A 19,319-nucleotide genomic window follows, 5' to 3' on the forward strand; every position below is an offset into this window, starting at 1 on the left:
TCTCAGTCAGACCATTAAGTCTTCTCTTTTTACTAGAATTTGAGTTCTGCACATCACTTTTTCTCCTGCTCCATCAGGGACTCTCTGTTGTGTTTCCTGTCGGGGCGGTCACTGGTGGTAGCCCGGCACCATCTAGTTCTTCTGGTCTCAGGCTGATGGAGTCCCTGGTTTATATGGCCTTTTCTGTCTCTTGGGCTAATATTTTCCTTGTGTCTTTGGTGTTCTTCATTCTTCTTTGCTCCAGTGGGTTAGGACTAACTGATGCATCTTAGATGACCACTCGCTAGCTTTTAAGACCCCAGACACCCCTCATCAAAATGGGATGCAGAACATTTTCTTAATAAACTTTGTTATGCCAACTGACCTAGATGTCCCCTGAAACCATGGTCCCCACACACCTGCTCCTGCTACTCTGTCCCTCGAAGTCTTTGGTTGCACTCAGGAAACTTCTTAGCTTTTGGTTTAATCCAGGTGTGCTGACTTCTCCTGTATTGTGTGTTGTCCTTCCCTTCACCTAAGATAATTCTTATCTACTATATAGTTAGTGAATACCCCTCTCCCTCCCTCTGCACCCTCATAACCATCAAAAAATGTTTTCTTCTATGTTTAAACCTTTTCTTGAGGTCTTACAATAGTGGTCTCATATAATATTTGTCCTTTTGCTCTAATTTCACTCAGCATAATGCCTTCCAGATTCATCCATGTTTTGAGATGTTTCGCAGATTCATCGTTCTTTATGGTTGCATAGTATTCCATTGTATGTGTGTACAATAATATGTTTATCCATTTGTCTGTTGATGGGCACCTAGGTTGTTTCCATCTTTTTGCTATCGTGAACAGTGCTGCAATGAACATGGTGTGCATGTACCTATTCATGTGATGGCTCTTATTTCTCGAGGATATATTCCAAGGAGTGGGATTGCTGGATCGTATGGTCCTTCGATTTCTAGCTTTTTAAGGAAGAGCCAGATCGATTTCCAAAGTGGTTGTACCATTTTACATTCCCACCAACAATGTATATGTGTTCCAGTCTCTCTATAACCTCTCCAACATTTATTATTTTGTGTTTGGATTAGCGCTAGCCTTATTGGGGTGAGATGGTATCTCACTGTAGTTTTAATTTGCATTTCTTTAATGGCTAATGATTGTGAGCATTTCCTCATGTATCTGTTAGCCACCTGAATGTCTTCTTTGGCAAAGTGCCTGTTCATATCCTTTGCCCATTTTTGTATTAGGTTACTTTCTTTTTGTTGTTGAGGTTCTGCAGTGTCTTATAGATTTTAAAGATTAGACGCTGATCGGGTTTGTCATAGCCAAAAATTTTTTCCCAATCTGTAGGCTGTCTTTTTAGTCTTTTGGTGAAGTCTTTTGATAAGCATAAATGTTTGATTTTTAGAAGCTCCCATAAACTAAGGATAAATTTTTGATTCATCAAAATTGATTCTTAAATGAATACAGTGAATTTTAAGTAAAGTGAGCTTCCTTTTCAGTACCTTTTCTGAAAAAAAAAAAAAAAACTGTATATGTTCATAAAATACACACAGTATAAGCAGTAATTTTTACTTAAACGGTTCTTTGCTTGCCATGAGGTAAATGACATTTTCTCATAACCATAGCAGGTTTTCTTGTTAGTTTGGAAAATTGGGCAACTTTAAAAGCAAATTCAATAGGTGTGTGTTTTACTTTTAGGGAAAAACTGAAACAAATGAATCTTACTCTAAAGATATGTTGCTATACAACTTAGGTTTTATATGAATGTTTATCCTGCTTTTATTCCACAGCTTATTAGAAATAAGTTGTTTTCCAGTTTCTTCTATAGTGATAATTTGATCTTATTTGTGTTCTTATTGTTGACACATTAAAAAAAAAAACAAAAACAAATCCCCATCACTCAATTAAATACCTATGCCCCTTCTAACCAAGAAAAAACCGAACCCATTGTCACTGAGTCGACTTCGACTCATAGTGACCCTACAGGACAGAGTAGAACTGCCCCATAGGGTTTCCAAGGAGCAGCTGGTGGATTCAAACTGCTGACCTTTTGGTTAGCAGCTGAGCTCTTAACCACTGTACCACCAGGGCTCCATGCCCTTTCTAGTCACTTAATTTTAGTTTCTGTAAAATGGCATAATAAGTTTGAAAGAAAATATCTTTTAGCCAACTTAGCATGATACCTCATTAGTTTCACAGTTCTACTTTTTTCATTAGATCAAGTTTGAATGAGTAAATTTAATGAAATTAAATACTCTTAAAACCAAACCAAGTATGCTTTATAATTACAAGCGATGAAAACAGTCAGACTTTAGAAGCTTACTTTGAGGAGAAACAACGCTGACGACTGCTTGAGAAAACTCTATTTGCTATTGGTTCTCGAATACTGAAAAGTATTTTTGGTTCCTCTGGACTGTAGAGCAGTGATTCATTATACTCATTTGTTACTATAAAGAAAAACACCCCAAAATATTAGCACATTCAATGAAAGATGGTCACTTCTGAGAGGTGCAATACAAAAAAAAAGATGCTATCCCCAATTTAAAAGCAGCTGTATTCCAAAGGTCTGTTTTGTAGCAAGTGTAACACATATTCCATAAAAAACTTATAAATGAGGATTAGGTTCCAGATTAGCCCACAAAAGCCTACATCAACCACAATATAGCAGAAATAGGTACACTTTGGCCGGGGGCGGGGGGGATAAAGACTATACTAACTACAAAGCTAATAATTTAAAATAGAGGAACTAGTTGTTGTTAATTGCCATTGAGTCAATTCCGAGTCATGGCAGCCCCACGTGTGCCACAGGGTTTTCAATGGCTGTGATATTTTCAAAGCAGATCACCAGAGCTTACTTCCGAGGTGCCTCTGGGTGGGTTTGAACTGCCAACCTTTAGGTTAATTGTCCAGTGCATAACTATTTGTGCCACCCAGGGACTCCGGAGGAACTAGTTTGAGGCATACAAAACTGGAACTTGAGTTGCCATATTTTCCTGCCAAGTTCTTTTCAAAATACTATGTCAAAGATTTCATAACTATAATTTTATGTTAATATTCTTGGTATAAAATGCAGTCTCAAACATTAACAAGCAATATGCTTTCTCCAATGAAACTGCCATTGCTCAAGGCATTTTTTTACAGCAAAGCACAAATTGGTTAAAGACAACTGTACAAAGAAATCAAGCATGAAAGAAAGTTTAACTGAGCAACGTATTAAAAGAAATTACAAAAATTTAAAAAATATATATAAAAAGAAGTATACACACACACATACACACACATACAGAAATTATAAGATTGTTAGATAATCTACCTTATTTACCAAAGTTGCATTTGAATCAGCTGGCTGTTTAAAAAAATTTTATTCATCCTCAAAAATAAAACTTTGCCTCCTTGGGAACACACACAAAATGTGCTAGCTCTGAAGGAAACTTCAAAAGAGTAGTTCCAAAATGTGTATAACGGTGATTGCACCATCGTCATTCACTACTGCTTCTGAAGATAGTCAAATCTTCAAAAGAATGATATTCATTCAGAAGTAAAGCTCTAGTATGTTTATTATGAGAAAAATCAACCACTATATTTTGTATATGCACTTAATTTATATACTTGATAAAAATGTCAGTTGTTTTACATACTATAAGTTACATTATATAATGAAGCATCAATTACTATAAGGTGCTTAATTTTCCTTTCTTTGATACAGATTTAATGCTAATGCTAATTTATAAGCCAAGATTAAAATAATCTTTTAGGTCTCAAATTGAGAGAGAGAAGAGTCCATTTTAGAGAACTGAAAGGGACTTTAGAAATTCAGTCCTGCTTTTAAACTATTTTAGATGCAAACTATTCCCCTAATAAAGCAAGTCTTATGTGGACATCCAATATATAATACATGTAAATAAACTGACGCTGTTAAAACACTTTATCAGGTTCAAATGTATTGCTGACTCATTTTAAAGGGAACCAATCAGTAAAGAGGATGTTCCGATAACAGTTTGTGTTTATGTATGACAGTTACAGTTCTGTATGAGTTGATATTCACTTTGGTTTGGTTGTATATGTTGAGAAAAATCCTTCCTTAGGTAGGTAAATGCAACTATAAACAGGTTTGGGTGTTTTTTGTTTTTCTAACAATTTACCTTGAAATTTCATGATGTACTTCATTAAACAGAGATAGCAAGAAAAGTTTTAGTTTGAGGTCTGTACAAAAATGATCTTGGTAGATGAGTGGATTCTAGTGTTAAAATTTGATACACAAATCAAATGAATGTGTTTTTCAATTTAAGAATTTAAATATCTTTTAAAAATAAATTTTAAAGAATACATTTGCAGAACCCCTAAGCACCAGCGATCTACTTCAACTCCCTCATTTTACAGCTAAGCAGGAAGGAGAGGTGTGGAGGATTACAGTCTTGCCCAGAGTTTCACTGTGAGTGACTGGAACTCAGGTTCCAAAATACCCTGGTCAGTATTCTTTCTCCCACAACGATAGTTCTCCTGAAGGAACCCTGAAATAACGGCACAAAACTAAGCAGGAGAAGGTTAAAGAGAACATTTGAGTGAACATGAGGTCAAGCATTCACAGCTCAGTGAACCCCATCTCAGTCAGAGGATATTAATGGTGCACCAAGTTGAGACACTGCATTTCCTATTTGTCAGATGTGCATTTTTCTATCACCCAAGACATGTCTGCAGTTACACCATTTAGACAAGAGTTTATACTGTGACAAAAATCACAATATAAAAGTCCATCTTTAAACTTTATATTGTTAAAATATATTTAAAGGGATATTATATTGAAAACCATGTTTGAGTCAAAAGAAGTGTTTATACTTTGCTAATAATTAGACAAGTACACCCCCACAATATTGTCAAAATGGATATAGATTCCAATTTAAATATTAGTGATTATCATCATTTATTACCAACCTTTCTCTACCAATTCTCTGTTCAATGGAAAACACAAACTTCCTTGTTTTTTTGCTATTGGAAGAGGAAAAGGAGAAAGCATCTTGATTAAATAAAATATTTTATAACATATAATAGATAACATATATATATTATGTAAGACCCAAACCAAACCCATTGCCGTTGAAGTCGATTCCAACTCATAGCGACCCTATAGGACAGAGTAGAACTGACCTATAGGGTTTCCAAGGAGCGGCTGGTGGATTCGAACTGCTGACCTTTTGGTTAGCAGCCCAACGCTTAACCAATGCACCACCAGGGCTCCACATATTATATAGCATATTATAAATATATTAAAACATATAATAGCTATTTTGGTACTCACCAATATTTAAAATATCTTCCACAGCCTGAGTAGCAACCCTGTTAATATTGAATGACCTAGAAACAAAAACCAAACAATTATTTGTTTTAATTCTAAAAACATGCTAAAAATAAAAAGGAATAATCTACTTAATGCAGAAAGAACTCTTATAAATGATCAAGAAAAAAAAAACAACCAAAAGACAGTAGCCACCCCACCCGATTTTTAAAAAATTAGCAAAGGACATGACAAACAGTTCATAGGTTGTGGTGCAGTGAATTACTTAATATGGTCCTTCATAGTCTTTGTGACTACCACACAATGATGGGTGGAATTACATAAATAAAGTACTTGTGACCCACAAGGGGACTGGACAGCTTGCTGCTAATGCAAATAAGGTGTCTGGAACCCTAGTGAGGGGATCAGTCAGTTTTGTCATTCCACTAGGCTTAAAATGAGCCATCTCAGAGGCAGAAAAGGGTGACCTCACTACCACCAAGAAGACATGGGAGCGAAGCGTGTCCGTTGGACTTTGGGTCCCTGTGCTGAGAACCTCCTAGACCCATGAGACAGAGAGAGAGAGAGAGGGCTGTAACACTGGAGATGGTGCAAGACGGCGAGATGTGGTAGCAGAGAAATGGCAGCAGCAGAACCAGGAGACTGGCGCGAGATGGCACAGTGGGTTTCCAGGCCCACAGAGCAAGGTGGTTACAGCAGGTATGCCGATCCACAGAGCTAGAGAGCTGAGCGCCTTCAGGCAGGAGGCTTCCTGGTGGAGTGGGGTGCCTTTGGGAACTTGTTAGTGAAGCTAGGCTTGCTGACCCATGGAGTGAGAGCTGAGCACCTTTGGGCCGATGCTCACTGGCAAAGTGGGGTGCCCCGGGCACTTATTGGTGGAGCTAAGGAACTTTGTAACACTTGCCTGAGCAAGAAAGAGGCCAGGCCGACCCGAGGGGCCAAAAGCTGAGAAGCCAAGGCTAGAGAGAAGCTGCCTTGACTGAAGAACTGTATTCTGAGTCGTTCCTGAAATGAATACTCCTAAATTGTTTCTGATCCTCTTACTTTCCTAATAAACCCCATAATCGTGAGTATTGTCTGAGTTCTGTGTGGCCACTGCAGCTAATTATCAAACCTAGCAGGGAAGGAGACAGTGCCTTCAGAGGGACGGCTGCTGTGAGAATTGGTGAAAATGTTGGAGGGTGGAGATAATGTCTAACCTCCACCTCATAGCAAACAGCCTTGGGTTGTTGATCCTGATTCTCTCTCCTCCCCATCCTGAAATTAGAGGAGGTCAGATGCCTCCACTATGCCTCCATTTTTACACAGGCTTATATGAAAAATATTCTCAATCTTACTCATAACTAAGCACATAGAAATTAAAACTTTTTTTCTCAGATTTGCAAGGATTAAAACTGATAAACATAGTATTAGCATGGATATGGGGGCAAAAGTATTCTTATACACTGGTAGTAAGTAGGAAGGCAATTCTGCACTATCAAAATTTAGAGTGAATATATTCTTCCATATAGTAGTTTATCCTAAAATATAACTGCACATATAATACACAGAAATGTCAAGGATATTTACTGAAGCACTGTTCATAATAGCGAAATAAGTCAAATATCCGTCCATAGGAAGCTGGTTAAATAAACTATAACTATTCAACGAATACTATGTAGATATTAAAAAGAATAAAACAGAACAGTATGTGCTGATATAAAAAGAGAATCAAATGGTAAGTTAAAAAAAGGCATTGTATGAATAATGTATATATTATTTCCCTGTTTATTTTTTTTTTAAAGAATTATACATATATATGGCGTTTGTGTCTGGAGATTAGTACTGGAGATATGAATGAAAGGGAGACTAATTTTTCACTGTATACATTTTTATACTATTTAACATATTTTTAACGTGTATTTCTTTAAATATAAAATAAATAATTGTCTTGAAAGTGAGAAATGCTTTACCTGTATATATCTTGATTAAACACTTAAAAATAACTAACAAAAACTTGAATAACTCTTGAAAATAGCTCTGTCCCAGGGTCTATAGAGAGGGTAAAGGAAAGGTTTTTTTAAAAAAAATTCTTCCAGGTAATTTAGAATTCTTCTGGTACCTCATAACTCTTCTCACACTGGTCTCAACAGAAAATCCCAGTGAAACTGGAATAACAGAATAAGTCATGCAACTCTAAACCTGAATCATTTGGCTTTCACTTTTTGAGGAGGGGGAATAAAAGATACTCCCTCTACCCTTCTAACTCCCATTTTGAGAAATGTGAAAAAATTTTGGACATTCTCCTAGGAAAAACGCAAATACTCAAAATTTTACATTAAAAATTTGACATCATTCACAGGCCAAATCCCTGTGCTAAAAAATCTTAAGATCTGGCCCTTGCCTATTCCATTTTCAACATTATCTGCCCTCCAACTTCACATTCCAACCACACCAAGCTGAGTCCTGCCTCCAGACATTTTCTCCCACTTACTAGCTGTCTGGTACACAGCCAAATACTTTAAAGTGTCCTGACTTACTTATTCTTTAGTATGATGTTAACAATATCTGTACGTCATTAATATTACTGTTATACTACAAGATTTAGGGCACTACCTAGCTCATGGTAAAGAACTCAACATTGAATGAAAAGGTCAAACGCAAGGGATACTTATGAATTATATTCAAATTCCTCTTAACATCCACATTATTGGAAGATATTCTTTTGGAATTCTCCTTACATTAAAAATCTAAAAGTCATATAAAAATGAGCTACATTTACTAGGGTTCTGTTGAATTAAAATACACAGTTGAAAGGCAAAGTATTTTAGTGACTAGTATCTCCTTATAGTAGTAAGGCTTGATTTAAGACAACAAAAGTCTTAATGGACTTGCTCTGATATTCCTAGAACTATGACCTATTAGCAATGTTATAAATTAACTCAAACTAAGCATGATCCATAAAAGAAAAAAAAAAGTTAAGCTGGACTTCATTAAAATTAAAAACTGCTGTGCAAGGACACCATTAAGAGAATAAAAGGACAAGCCACAGACTGGGAGAAAACATTTGCAAAACACATATGCGATAAAGGACTTGTATCCAAAATATACAAAGAATTCTTAAAACTCAGCAATAAGAAAACAAACTACCCAACTAAAAAGTGGGCAAACAATCTAAACAGATACCCTGCCAACGAAGATATACAGGTGGCAAATAAGCGTATGAAAAGGTGCTCCACATCATACATCATTAGGGAATTGCAAATTAAAACAACAATCAGATACCACTGCACACCTATCAGAATAGCTAAAATCCCAAACACTGACACCACCAAATGCTGGCAAGGATGTGGAGCAACACAAACTCTCATTCATTGCTAGTGAGAGTGCAAAATGGTACAGTCACTTTAGAAGACAATTTGGCATTTCTTATATACCTAAACATAGTCTTACCATGCAATCCAGCAATTATGCTCCTAGGTGTTTACCCAAATAAGTTGAAAACTTATGTCTACACAAAAACCTGCACACAAATGTTTATAGCAGCTTTATTCATAACTGCCAAATAATTAGAAGCAACCAAGATATACTTTAATAGTGAATGGATAAACTATGGTACATCCATACAATGGAGTATTATTCACTGATAAAAGGATATGAGCTATCAAGCTATGAAAAGACAGAGGAACTTTCTTTTTTCTTCTTTTTTTTAGTTGTGCTGATTTCCTCCGTATTGTGTGTTGTCTTTCCCTTCACCAAAGCTGACACTCTAAATGCATACTGTTAAGTGATAGAAGTCAGTCTGGAAAAGCTACATACTGTATGATTCCAATTAAATGACACTCTGAAAAGGCAAAAGTATAGAGATAGTAAAAAGATCAGTGGTTACCAGGGACTCAGGGGAAGACGAGGAGGGATGATTAGGTGAAGCACGGGACACTTTTTGGGCAATGAAACTATTCTGTATGATGCTGAAATAGCGGGCACATGACATTAGGCATTTGTCAAAAACCATTAGAACCCTAATGTAAACTACGGACGTAATAATAATGTATCAATATTGGTTCATCAATCGTAACAAACGCAACACACAAATGCAAGATGTTAATAATAAGAGAAACACTGTGCAGAGGAAGAGAGGGTATACTGAACTCTGTGTACTTTCTGCACAATTTTTCTGTAAGCCTAAAACTGGTGTAAAAATTAAAGTCTAACAAAAAATAAATAATATGGGAAGAAAGGAGATGGGAAGGGATACAGAGGAAACTAGATAGGGCATAAGTTGATAATTAGTGAAAGTGGCTAACAGGACATGGGATTCATTATACTACTTTGTGTACTCTTGTATATTTTTAAAATTTTACATAATAAAGTGCTTTTAAAAGACAATGCTAATCTAATTTATAGCTAACAAACCAAAAACATGAAATAAATCTCCAAATTAAACGATCCAAACTTAAAGTTAGTTTAATAATCACTATTTTAGCTGTATTTGTAAGCATATAATCATTTATTCAAAAAATATTTGAATGAGTATGTATTAGGTACTGTGCTATGCAAAGATGTCACTTTGAGGACTAAGGTGTACCTGACCCAAGCCATGGTGTTTTCAATTGCCTCATATGCATGCAAAAGCTGGACAATGAATAAGGAGACCGAAGAAGAGTTGACACCTTTGAATTATGTCGTTGGCAAAGAATACTGAATATACCACGCACTGCCAGAAAAATGAACAAATCTATCTAGGAAGAGTACAGCCAGAATGCTCCTTAGAAGCAAGGATGGTGAGACTTTGACTTACGTACTTTGTGGACATGGTATCAGAAGGGACCAGTCATTGGAGAAGGACATCATGCTTGGTAAAATAGAGGGTCAGCGAAAGAGGAAGATCCTCAAGGAGATGGACTGACACAGTGGCTGCAATGATGGGATCAAGCACAGCAAGTATTGTGCAGATGGCACAGGACTAGACAGTGTTTCATTCTGTTGTACATATAGTCTCCAGGAGTTGGAACTGACTTGACAGCACCTAACAACAACACTGTGCTATGCACACTAAAAAATTAAGCAGGGAGAAAAAGCCACTAGTTACCATCCCACACCATTCAAGTTGCTCAGACTACCTGGGTCCACAGATAACTAATAATGTGGTAAGTGCTATAATAGTACCATGAGAAAAAGTGTTGGGGAGGACAAAAAGGGATTAATTAATTGTGCTTACGAAAGAAACTGGGTCCTAGTAAAGATTTCCTAAACAGAATGACATTTGAAGACTGGATTTTTCATGCAGTGGATGGAAAGTGGAGAGTGTTTAGGCATTTAAAGCAGGAAGAAGTTGTATTGAGCAAAAACAAAAAGCCGAGAAAAAACATGGTGTGCGCTAAGACTTGCAAGTAGCCTGCAGTATCTCCAGTACGCTCATGGGTAGGGGCTGTGCAGGAGTAAGGCTGCTAAGGTAGCATAGGTCATATTATAAAGGGCCTTGTATGACAGGCTGAGCGATCTGAACATAGGCAGGTGTAAATGAAAGAATTAAAGCACAGAAGAAATATAGTCAGAATTATCTACATTTTAGAAATACTACCCTGTTGGTAATGTGGATGATAGCCCAAAGAATAAAGGGAGAGGCACAAAGAACAGTCACTAAAAAGATTGGCGCCTGGACTGAAGCAGCAGCAGTAGAAACTGAAAAAGGGGGCAGAGACTTCAAAATTCAATGGACAGAACTGAGAGACTGGCATGTGTGGAGGTTAAGGATGGGGAGACTCAACGTAGAGCAAGGTTTTGAGGAGTAGTGTTTTTCTCTCTAGAGCATAGAGTCACGATAAATAGTGATGCTATTAAGCAATATAGGGAACACAGGAAGAAAAACTGAAGACAATAAATTCCGTTTTGAATGTGCTGAATCTGTAGTGCTATTAACAACCTATCTAGCAGGTTAGTTTAGAATGAGTTTGTACTCAGGAGAGAAGACATCTGCATACATATACCAGAAGTAGAGAGACTAGCCGGGGAGAGGTTACAGAGTAAGGAGGATACAGGAAGCCCCAGGCTATCTCAAGTTAAGCCTTTACTGCACAAATCTCCAGCATATCTTTTGTATTGTACTTTGTATCTATTTATTATTATTTAAAATATTCTTCACTTTTAAAAAATATTTATACAGCCCCCAAAACTATTTATTTTATTTCTTTTTAAACCTAGTGTAGTAGGCTCAATAATGATCAAATAATGACCAAACCCAGGCTGCAGTTATAATCCAAGAAGTCAAGGCAGGACTCTTGGACCCAATCAATGAATGAAACAGAAACCGAGCCAACCTACATAACGACACCAGGTTACCGCTTGAGTGTTAGAGGCCTTAGATATACCAGTATGAGATATTGAGTAAATCACATTACTGAAAATATTTCACAAAAGTTGATAAGCAACATCTCAAGTTACTTACCAGGCCTTTGATCCTGTTCCAGTACACAAATTGAGTCCCGAACTCTTCTGTTTTTCCCACGGACCATCATCAACTGAAATCTCATAGTAGGAAGCCCTGTGAATTAAGAATATAAAAACTGGGTTCGCAGAGCTTATAGTTCATAATAAAAAGTTCTTCAGAACTGATGAAACCTAAGTAAGCTGGTTTGCCTAAGACATACCTAACTTAGTAAGCACACGCATCATGATGCTAATTCCAATATTAAGTGAAAAAGTTTAAAAAAAAAAATCTTCCACATGCTCCTCTGATCTATATGCTCCTTTCTACCAATACTTAAACATTTCAAACAAGGGCTTCTTGTAAATTTTTGGCTAGCATTGCTGCTACTGTTTTTATGGAATCTAACACACACAGAGCCTTATTTTAGAATTCAAAAAGAAGGTACCACTCTTAGGTGAGTTTCATTCTTGGAAGCTAGTCCTTGATATACCTAAGTCTATATCTAATCCTTTAAGTTACACATTAATGTGCCTTTGAATTGGCAGTAAGCTAACAGAGATAAGATAATAAAGGTCTAAAGAAAATTCTCAACTAGCACTGGGGTAGTGGACAAAACTAGGAATAAAACTAGACCTCTACATTTCTTTTAAACATTATATTTCTTAAAAGAGTATTTCATAAATATGGAATTAAGTGGGTTTTCTGACACCATCAAAAATGGTACTATTCTTTAACTCTATGAATGTGTAAATGATTTATAACTGTTCAAAGAACTTTTGAAACATGAAAAAGCCTATTTTGTAAGCTGTATGTTAAAATAACAGTGTGACAGAAAAACACTGGATTTTTTTTTCCTCCATCAAATTAACCTCAACAAAAAAGTTAAAATAAAACCCTTAATAAAATACAGCTTTTCAAGCTAATGACAACTATTAGACATGCTTGCAAACACTATGTGGATAATTTATCTCTTACTCTAACCCTTTCAATTTCTCCTGTAAGCACTCAATTTATAAAGGCTCTACATGATAAAACTCATTTTCTTCCTCTTAAGCCAGTATTCTTTATAAAAACAAAAGCTAGCAGGACCTAATATTCACATTTAATCTACTTCATAGCTTTGTTACATCTTCCTAGAAAATGCACATTAGAAACCTATTATAAACAGACAAGCCAGCCAGCTCCATGGTAATGGCTGCTATTATTTCAGAATCAAGTAGGAACAAAAGAGATTAGAAGTGAGTGGGAATAGAAGAGAAGCAGAGGTGGAGAGGAAGAAGTATACAGACAGGCAGAAAATGTTGAGCCCAAAACATTGAGCAAACTTAGTGTCATTCTCACATGCAGGTTTATCAGAGATTAGTCAACTCAAAGAATTTGTATCAGGGAAATTATTTTTTGAAGGCAGCAATAAAACTCACAGTCCCTTTAGAGTGGGTATACTTCTTCTTAAATTGTCCACTGCTACAGCCCAAGAATAAGACATTCTAGGTTAGAACAAATAGAAGAAAAGAAAACAACAAAAACAATTGGGCTTTTAAAATGTTCTTAAATCTAAGAACATTACAAACGAGGCAGGAATAATATTGCTGCATTTCATATTTTCCAAGCAAAGCACTTAAGTTCTCAGAGTGTGGTGAAGCCTCAGTACAGGATCTGATCAGACATACTAGGTTTGTTTGATAGCTTTAATGCTAACTAATGACATGACCTTGGACAGGTTATTTGAACTCTCTGAATCTCCATTTTTTTCACTGATAAATAAACTACCTTACTCATGGGGTGTCTATGAACATTAAATGAGAGAGTATACACAATATCCACAGTGCCTGACACATAGCAGGCATCCAGTAAATGTTTTTTCCTTTCTGCCTAAGGGTCTATGTCACGGAATCTTCAAAATTAAGTTCTCATGCCTCTAGTAATGAAACCTTTTTCAATAGCATAAAAAGCCAACATACTGCTGTCCTTTTCATAGTAAAGACATAAAGTGAAGCATCAAAGGACACCAAACAAGCAGCAGCAGTCACTGAACAGGAGATCAACCAACCAAAGCACTACTGCCACAGAAATAAAGCATTCAATATAAAATCCCCTAATAACACTTCACTGAATTCCCCAAAGTCTATTAACTGATCCCAGTTTTCTTCCTTTTATAAGTTATTTAATTTTTTAGTAAGTACAAATTATAAAGCAATGCTAGCAGAAGCACTCAGCAGTTAATGATATAACTTTCAAACTATGCAAACAGAATAATATAGGCCATTAAATGGCTTGTGTTGAGTAAGCATAAACTTAAAATGTTTTTACCTTTGTCATCTATTTGTTTTAATGTAGACTTTTTACCTTAGAAAGTTGTTGCTTTCTTCTGTCTTTAGCAATAATGACTAGATTATATCACTAGAATTACATTTTCTTCCTTCTCTATTACATAAAAATATCCATTATTTATCTCCATATTGCTTCAGATTTGATGTGTAGCAAAAGAAAAAAATACATATAGTATGTCTTATGTTAAAATAAACATATTTTTTACACTTTACTATATTTGTTTCCTTTAATGAATAATTTTTTAATTTTATTTCTTTGAAGAATAAATGCTAATATTAACAATTTTTTAAAGTGTTTATTTTACTACCCCACATATTAAACTAGCACTACACTTACACATTGCACACAGCAGGTGCAAAATCTATTTTTGTTGAATAAATTTAATATTATTTAAGTCAAAATAATTACAACTCAAAAAGATTGTTCAAATCGTTTTGCTGAATCAGGTTTGTTCTTTTCAATGTTACCTAAGTATTTGGCTAGAATACTAATATCTTTTTTAGTTAAGGTAAATTTTTCTCATAATTATTTATGAACGGATATGACTTGCAGCAAACACAATTTCAGGATGTATGAAATTCTCAGTAAACTAGTGAATCAACTACATTGCCTTCAAAGGGTCAGATGGTTCCTGTAGCAGCAGGGATAGAGACTTGTCTCTAATTTTCACCCCTAATTTAGTTAAATCTACAAAAACGAGAACATAGGTTCTAAAATAATAATAAAATTTTAACCTTACATTATAGTAGACATTTGATATTTGGTAACTAATTTCACACAAAAGTTTTACAAAGAAAAATTTGTTTACAATTTAAGCATAAGTTATATCTCACTCCCACAAAACAGATTTTATCAGTAATAAAACATATACTACCTTTTATATTCCTCATGAGGAACTCTATTAACTTTAATATTTGTTTATAATAGTTACAAATCATCAACTGTCAATGCACTTGCCTTACGATGTGCTGCATTAAGAAGGTTACAACATCATCTATGTAGTATTCTTGCCAAAATTGTTTAGTCTGAATCTTACCATGCAGAGAAAAAAAAATCATACAAATCTAAAATAAGGGATATTATGCAAGAGAATTTGCTTGGACCATTCAAAATATTAATATCATGAATGACAAAAAAGAGGATAGGGATTAAGGAACTGTTCTTAACTAAAGAATTCTAAAGAGCCATGCATGATGACCAAATGCAATGTGTGATGCTTAATAGGATCCTGGATAAAAACAAGCAAATAAACAAATCCGCTCTAAGAGACATTATTAAGAAAGTTACTAGGGAAATTTTAATATGAACTGCCTATAAAAATTTTACCAATTGCAAATGTATGCCTAGTGTATCACTCTCTTAAACATTTATAAGGCACCTATATGATAGATTAAAGGCTCTGGGAAATACTGCAGTAAAGAAATCTGAATAACTTTCATAATTTTTTTTTTTTTTTGGTTACAAAACCCTCTTTCCTCTTAACATGTATTAAAGTGTACAAAGAGTTTGGAAATATTTTCATTAGATTACTCACAACTCTTAGCCAGGTTGTAGAAGTTGAATAAATATCCAAAAAATACTAAAACATCAAATTCCAAACTTAAGAGCTCCAGTTCAAAAGTACCTGGATGACAGACTCTCCCCAATGAAGACTTCATTTAGTGCTCTCACTGGCAAAAGCTGAGGTCCTGAAGCTAGAGACCCTGCAGGTAAAAAATCCAAGATATCGCCTTGAATTTTAGAAATATTATAAATGTTATAAAACAGTAAAACTTTTATACATTTTTGTTTTAATAGAATCATATACTTTGAAGTAATTAACAAATAAATAACTTTTATTCAAGTATTTAAAATATAAACCTTAAAGTCACATAATGTTACACCTTCAATGGAAGCCTCTGTCTCTCCGACATAAAACTTAAATCCTTTTAAAAAACAACTGCCTCTTTTGCCATGAGACCAGAAGAATACTGATCAAAAGGGGGTAAAGTGCAGAAACAGAATTTCAAATTCTCATGGAATCCAGACTTTCTGCAATCACTGAGGCTGGAATTGACCAAGCACTTCCAAAGGTGAGCCATTTTGGATTTAAACAGCAAATTATATACATGACTTACACTGGAAATTATATCGTATATGTTAGAAATGAGTATATTTGTCTTTTCAAACAGAAATTATATATGTTCAGATATTTATATACATTACATCATCCAATATTTTCAGAAAGATAATCCACTATTTCATGGTTAAAAATACTAAAGACTCTGTGGGGATATATGCCATTTAAACATGGCTGCACTATTGACAACTGCAGCTCCCACAGGCCTCTACGCTGCACAGCATGTTGAGACTTGTCCGCAACATGTTGAGACTTGTCACGACTTGTTTTCCCAAACCTACTGTCCCATTACTGATTGGCTTGTTTACCTGAATTCCTTCTCCCTTGCCCGAAACTTATTGTTACTCACCCAAAGCCCACTGTTCTGTTATTTGCTTCACTGCTTGCTGTATTGACTATAAATAAACTGCTGGGACTGAAGCCGAGGGTCAACTCCTCAGAGTGACCCTCCTGGCCCCACTTCTCTGTAAGAGTTGTGTTTGGTTACTGTCTCCGCTGTCCCGACATTCGCGGCCGCTGCGACAAGACTCATTAACCAGTTTAACATATAAAAGACTAAATTGTATTGGTTTAAATTTGTAGAGCTGTATTTGAAAGCAAAAACAGCATTCACTACAAAAGTAAGGATGGTGAATAAATGTAAAAAATCAATTATATTTAGAGTGAGAATTATTTCTAATTAAAGAAAAGCAAACTTTGATTTGTCTTCCAATGCTTTAAGAATTTAATGTAATCTGACTATGTTTCAAAAAGGTAAAGCAAGTTGTTAAAAAGTAGTGAGACGGTTAGCCATTTTTTTTTCTAAGTGACTGAAAAGGAAAAATGGAACAGATCCTGACAGAGAATCCTAGATATACTGGGATTATGAATTTATTAACTACGACATTGTTAGGCTCAGAAGACTAAAGATGGCTACACCACAGTGCTAAGGCACCAGGTAATGACAGGTGAAGACTGAATCACAAAGAAATCCTGAGGATTACCTTGAGGTTCTGCCTTCCCCTATCCTAAATCATGAAGGTATTTTCTAATATTTTTATGAGTTCATATTTCACATTTAACTCTTTCCATCTATGAAACTTATTTTGGAGTAAGAATTATAAAGGAGGGATTTAATTTAATTTTATTCTTCAAGTGATTGGTCAGTGTTCCAACACCATCTGTTAAATGATCTATCCTTTCTTTATTGATTTGAAATGTCACATTTATCTGATACTAAACTTGGATCTACTTCTGCCTAATCTTGGTGCTAGAGTTAAAACTGCTATACTGTATAATGATCTATGCCTGAATATCTCACCACACACATACACACACACACCCTTTCTTCACAGTTAAAAATAACCTAAAGTATACTGTCCCGTCCTAACTTCTTAGCGTGGTATCTATGATCTAGTCCAGAACTTGTTCTACTCTCCACTCCTACTCTATTACTAACACTTGATATCTTGAGAGTCTTTTGTCTACGACTTTGGGGAAACAGTTGGTACAACCTAAAATGCTCTTCTTCTCTATTCTATGCTTACAGAAATTCTATTCATGCTCTAAAGCCCAATTCAAAACATACCTCTTCTTTCTCCGACCCCCCCTAAAGACCAATCATACGTCTTCCCATATACTCATAAAACCCATTGCTGTCAAGTCAATTCTGATTCACAGCAACCCTGCGGGACAGAGTAGAACTGCCCCAGAGAGTTTCCAAGGCTATGATCTTTACAGAAGCAGACTGCCACATCTTTCTCCTGTGAAGCTGCTAGTGGGTTTGAACCATCAGCCTTTTGGATAGCAGCTAATGTTTAACCACTACACCACCAGGGCTCCTTATACCTGTCACCATTGATTCCAACTCATAGCGACCCTGTAGGACAAAGTAGAACTGCCCCATAGGGTTTCCAAGGCTGTAATCTTTACAGAAGCAGACTGTCACATCTTTCTCCTCCGAAGCTGCTGGTAGGTTCGAACTGCCAAACTTTTGGTTAGCAGCCAAGTGCATAACAACTATACCACCAGGGCTCCTTCCTTATACTCATAGCACATCTATATTTAGTACTTAATTAGCATTGTATTATCATCAGTTGTTTTTGTATCTGTTTCCTCCACCAGGCTGTAAGCTTTTTAAAGTCAATCACTCTAATCCTCAAAGTATCTAGCACAGATTTTACATAATAAACACCTCTAAAATGGTTATAAAATTAGAGTTACTACCTTTCTACCTGCTGGTAAAGTGCTTCATTCATTGAAAGATGGTTAATTAACAATTATACCTTGACTTTCCTGGCCTTCAAGCCAACATGTTCTTACAAAAAGCAACCAAAAAGTCTGCCTTCTGCCTCTGTGATGGTTAAGGTTATGTGTCAACTTGGCTAGGCCATGATTCTCAGTGATTTGGCAGTTATGTAATGATATAGTTTGGCAATTATATAATGATGTAATTTGGCAGTTATGCAATGATGTCGTTAGCCTCCATTTTGTGATATAGTAATCACTTCCACAATGTGATCTGATGTGATCAGCTTATCAGTTGTAACGGGATTTTCTGTGGGGGTGTGGCCTGCATCCTATATATACGGACATTCTGGAAAAGCTTGCTGGCTTTTGCTCACTCTGGATCCTGCATCTGGCTTATCATCTGACCTCTGATTTTTGGGACTTGAGACAGCAGCTTGCCATCTTACCTGCCAGTCTTGGGTTTGTCAGACCCTGCAGATACATGAGTCCAGAGAAACCCTCCAGCCTGATGCCTGACCCACAGACTTGGGACTTGCAAGCCTCTACAACCTCATAAGCCATTTCCTTGAGATAAATCTCTCTCTCTAAATATATATATATATATATATATATACATACACATATATATAATTGTTGTTGTTGTTAAATGCCATCCAGTGAGTTCCGACTCATAGAGACCCTATGCGCAACAGAACGAAACACTGCCCAGTCTTGCGCCATCCTCACAATTGTTGCTATGCTTGAGCTCACTGTTGCAGCCACTGTATCCATCCACCTCGTTGAGGTTCTTCCTATTTTTCGCTGACCCTCTACTTTACCAAATACGATGTCCTTCTCCAAGGACTGATCCCTCCTGCTAACGTCCCAAGTATGTGAGACATAGTCTCGCCATCCTTGCTTCTAAGGAATATTCTGGTTGTACTTCTTCGAAGACAGATTTGTTCCTT

The 19,319-nt window shown here is 36.0% G+C and overlaps 1 protein-coding gene across 5 annotated transcripts in view; it reads right to left on the reverse strand.

Moving 5' to 3' along the window:
* Positions 1 to 19,319, reverse strand: part of NADK2 (NAD kinase 2, mitochondrial) — a 76,267-nt gene that overhangs the window by 23,032 nt on the left and 33,916 nt on the right. For 2 of the 5 annotated variants that reach the window (XM_004385250.2, XM_023739510.1), the window contains exons 7-11: positions 15,649 to 15,727; positions 11,712 to 11,807; positions 5,288 to 5,343; positions 4,924 to 4,977; positions 2,315 to 2,438 (exon numbers count right to left, since the gene is read on the reverse strand). In XM_004385250.2, the coding sequence (XP_004385307.1) occupies positions 2,315 to 2,438; positions 4,924 to 4,977; positions 5,288 to 5,343; positions 11,712 to 11,807; positions 15,649 to 15,727 (409 nt within the window). Of the gene's footprint in view, positions 1 to 2,314; positions 2,439 to 4,923; positions 4,978 to 5,287; positions 5,344 to 11,711; positions 11,808 to 13,114; positions 13,181 to 15,648; positions 15,728 to 19,319 lie in introns of all 5 variants that reach the window. The other 3 variants (XM_023739507.1, XM_023739509.1, XM_012558091.2) reach the window with 2 other exon arrangements.

Source organism: Trichechus manatus, unplaced genomic scaffold, assembly GCF_000243295.1.
Source record: "Trichechus manatus latirostris isolate Lorelei unplaced genomic scaffold, TriManLat1.0 scaffold00135, whole genome shotgun sequence".
Lineage (NCBI taxonomy): Eukaryota > Metazoa > Chordata > Mammalia > Sirenia > Trichechidae > Trichechus > Trichechus manatus.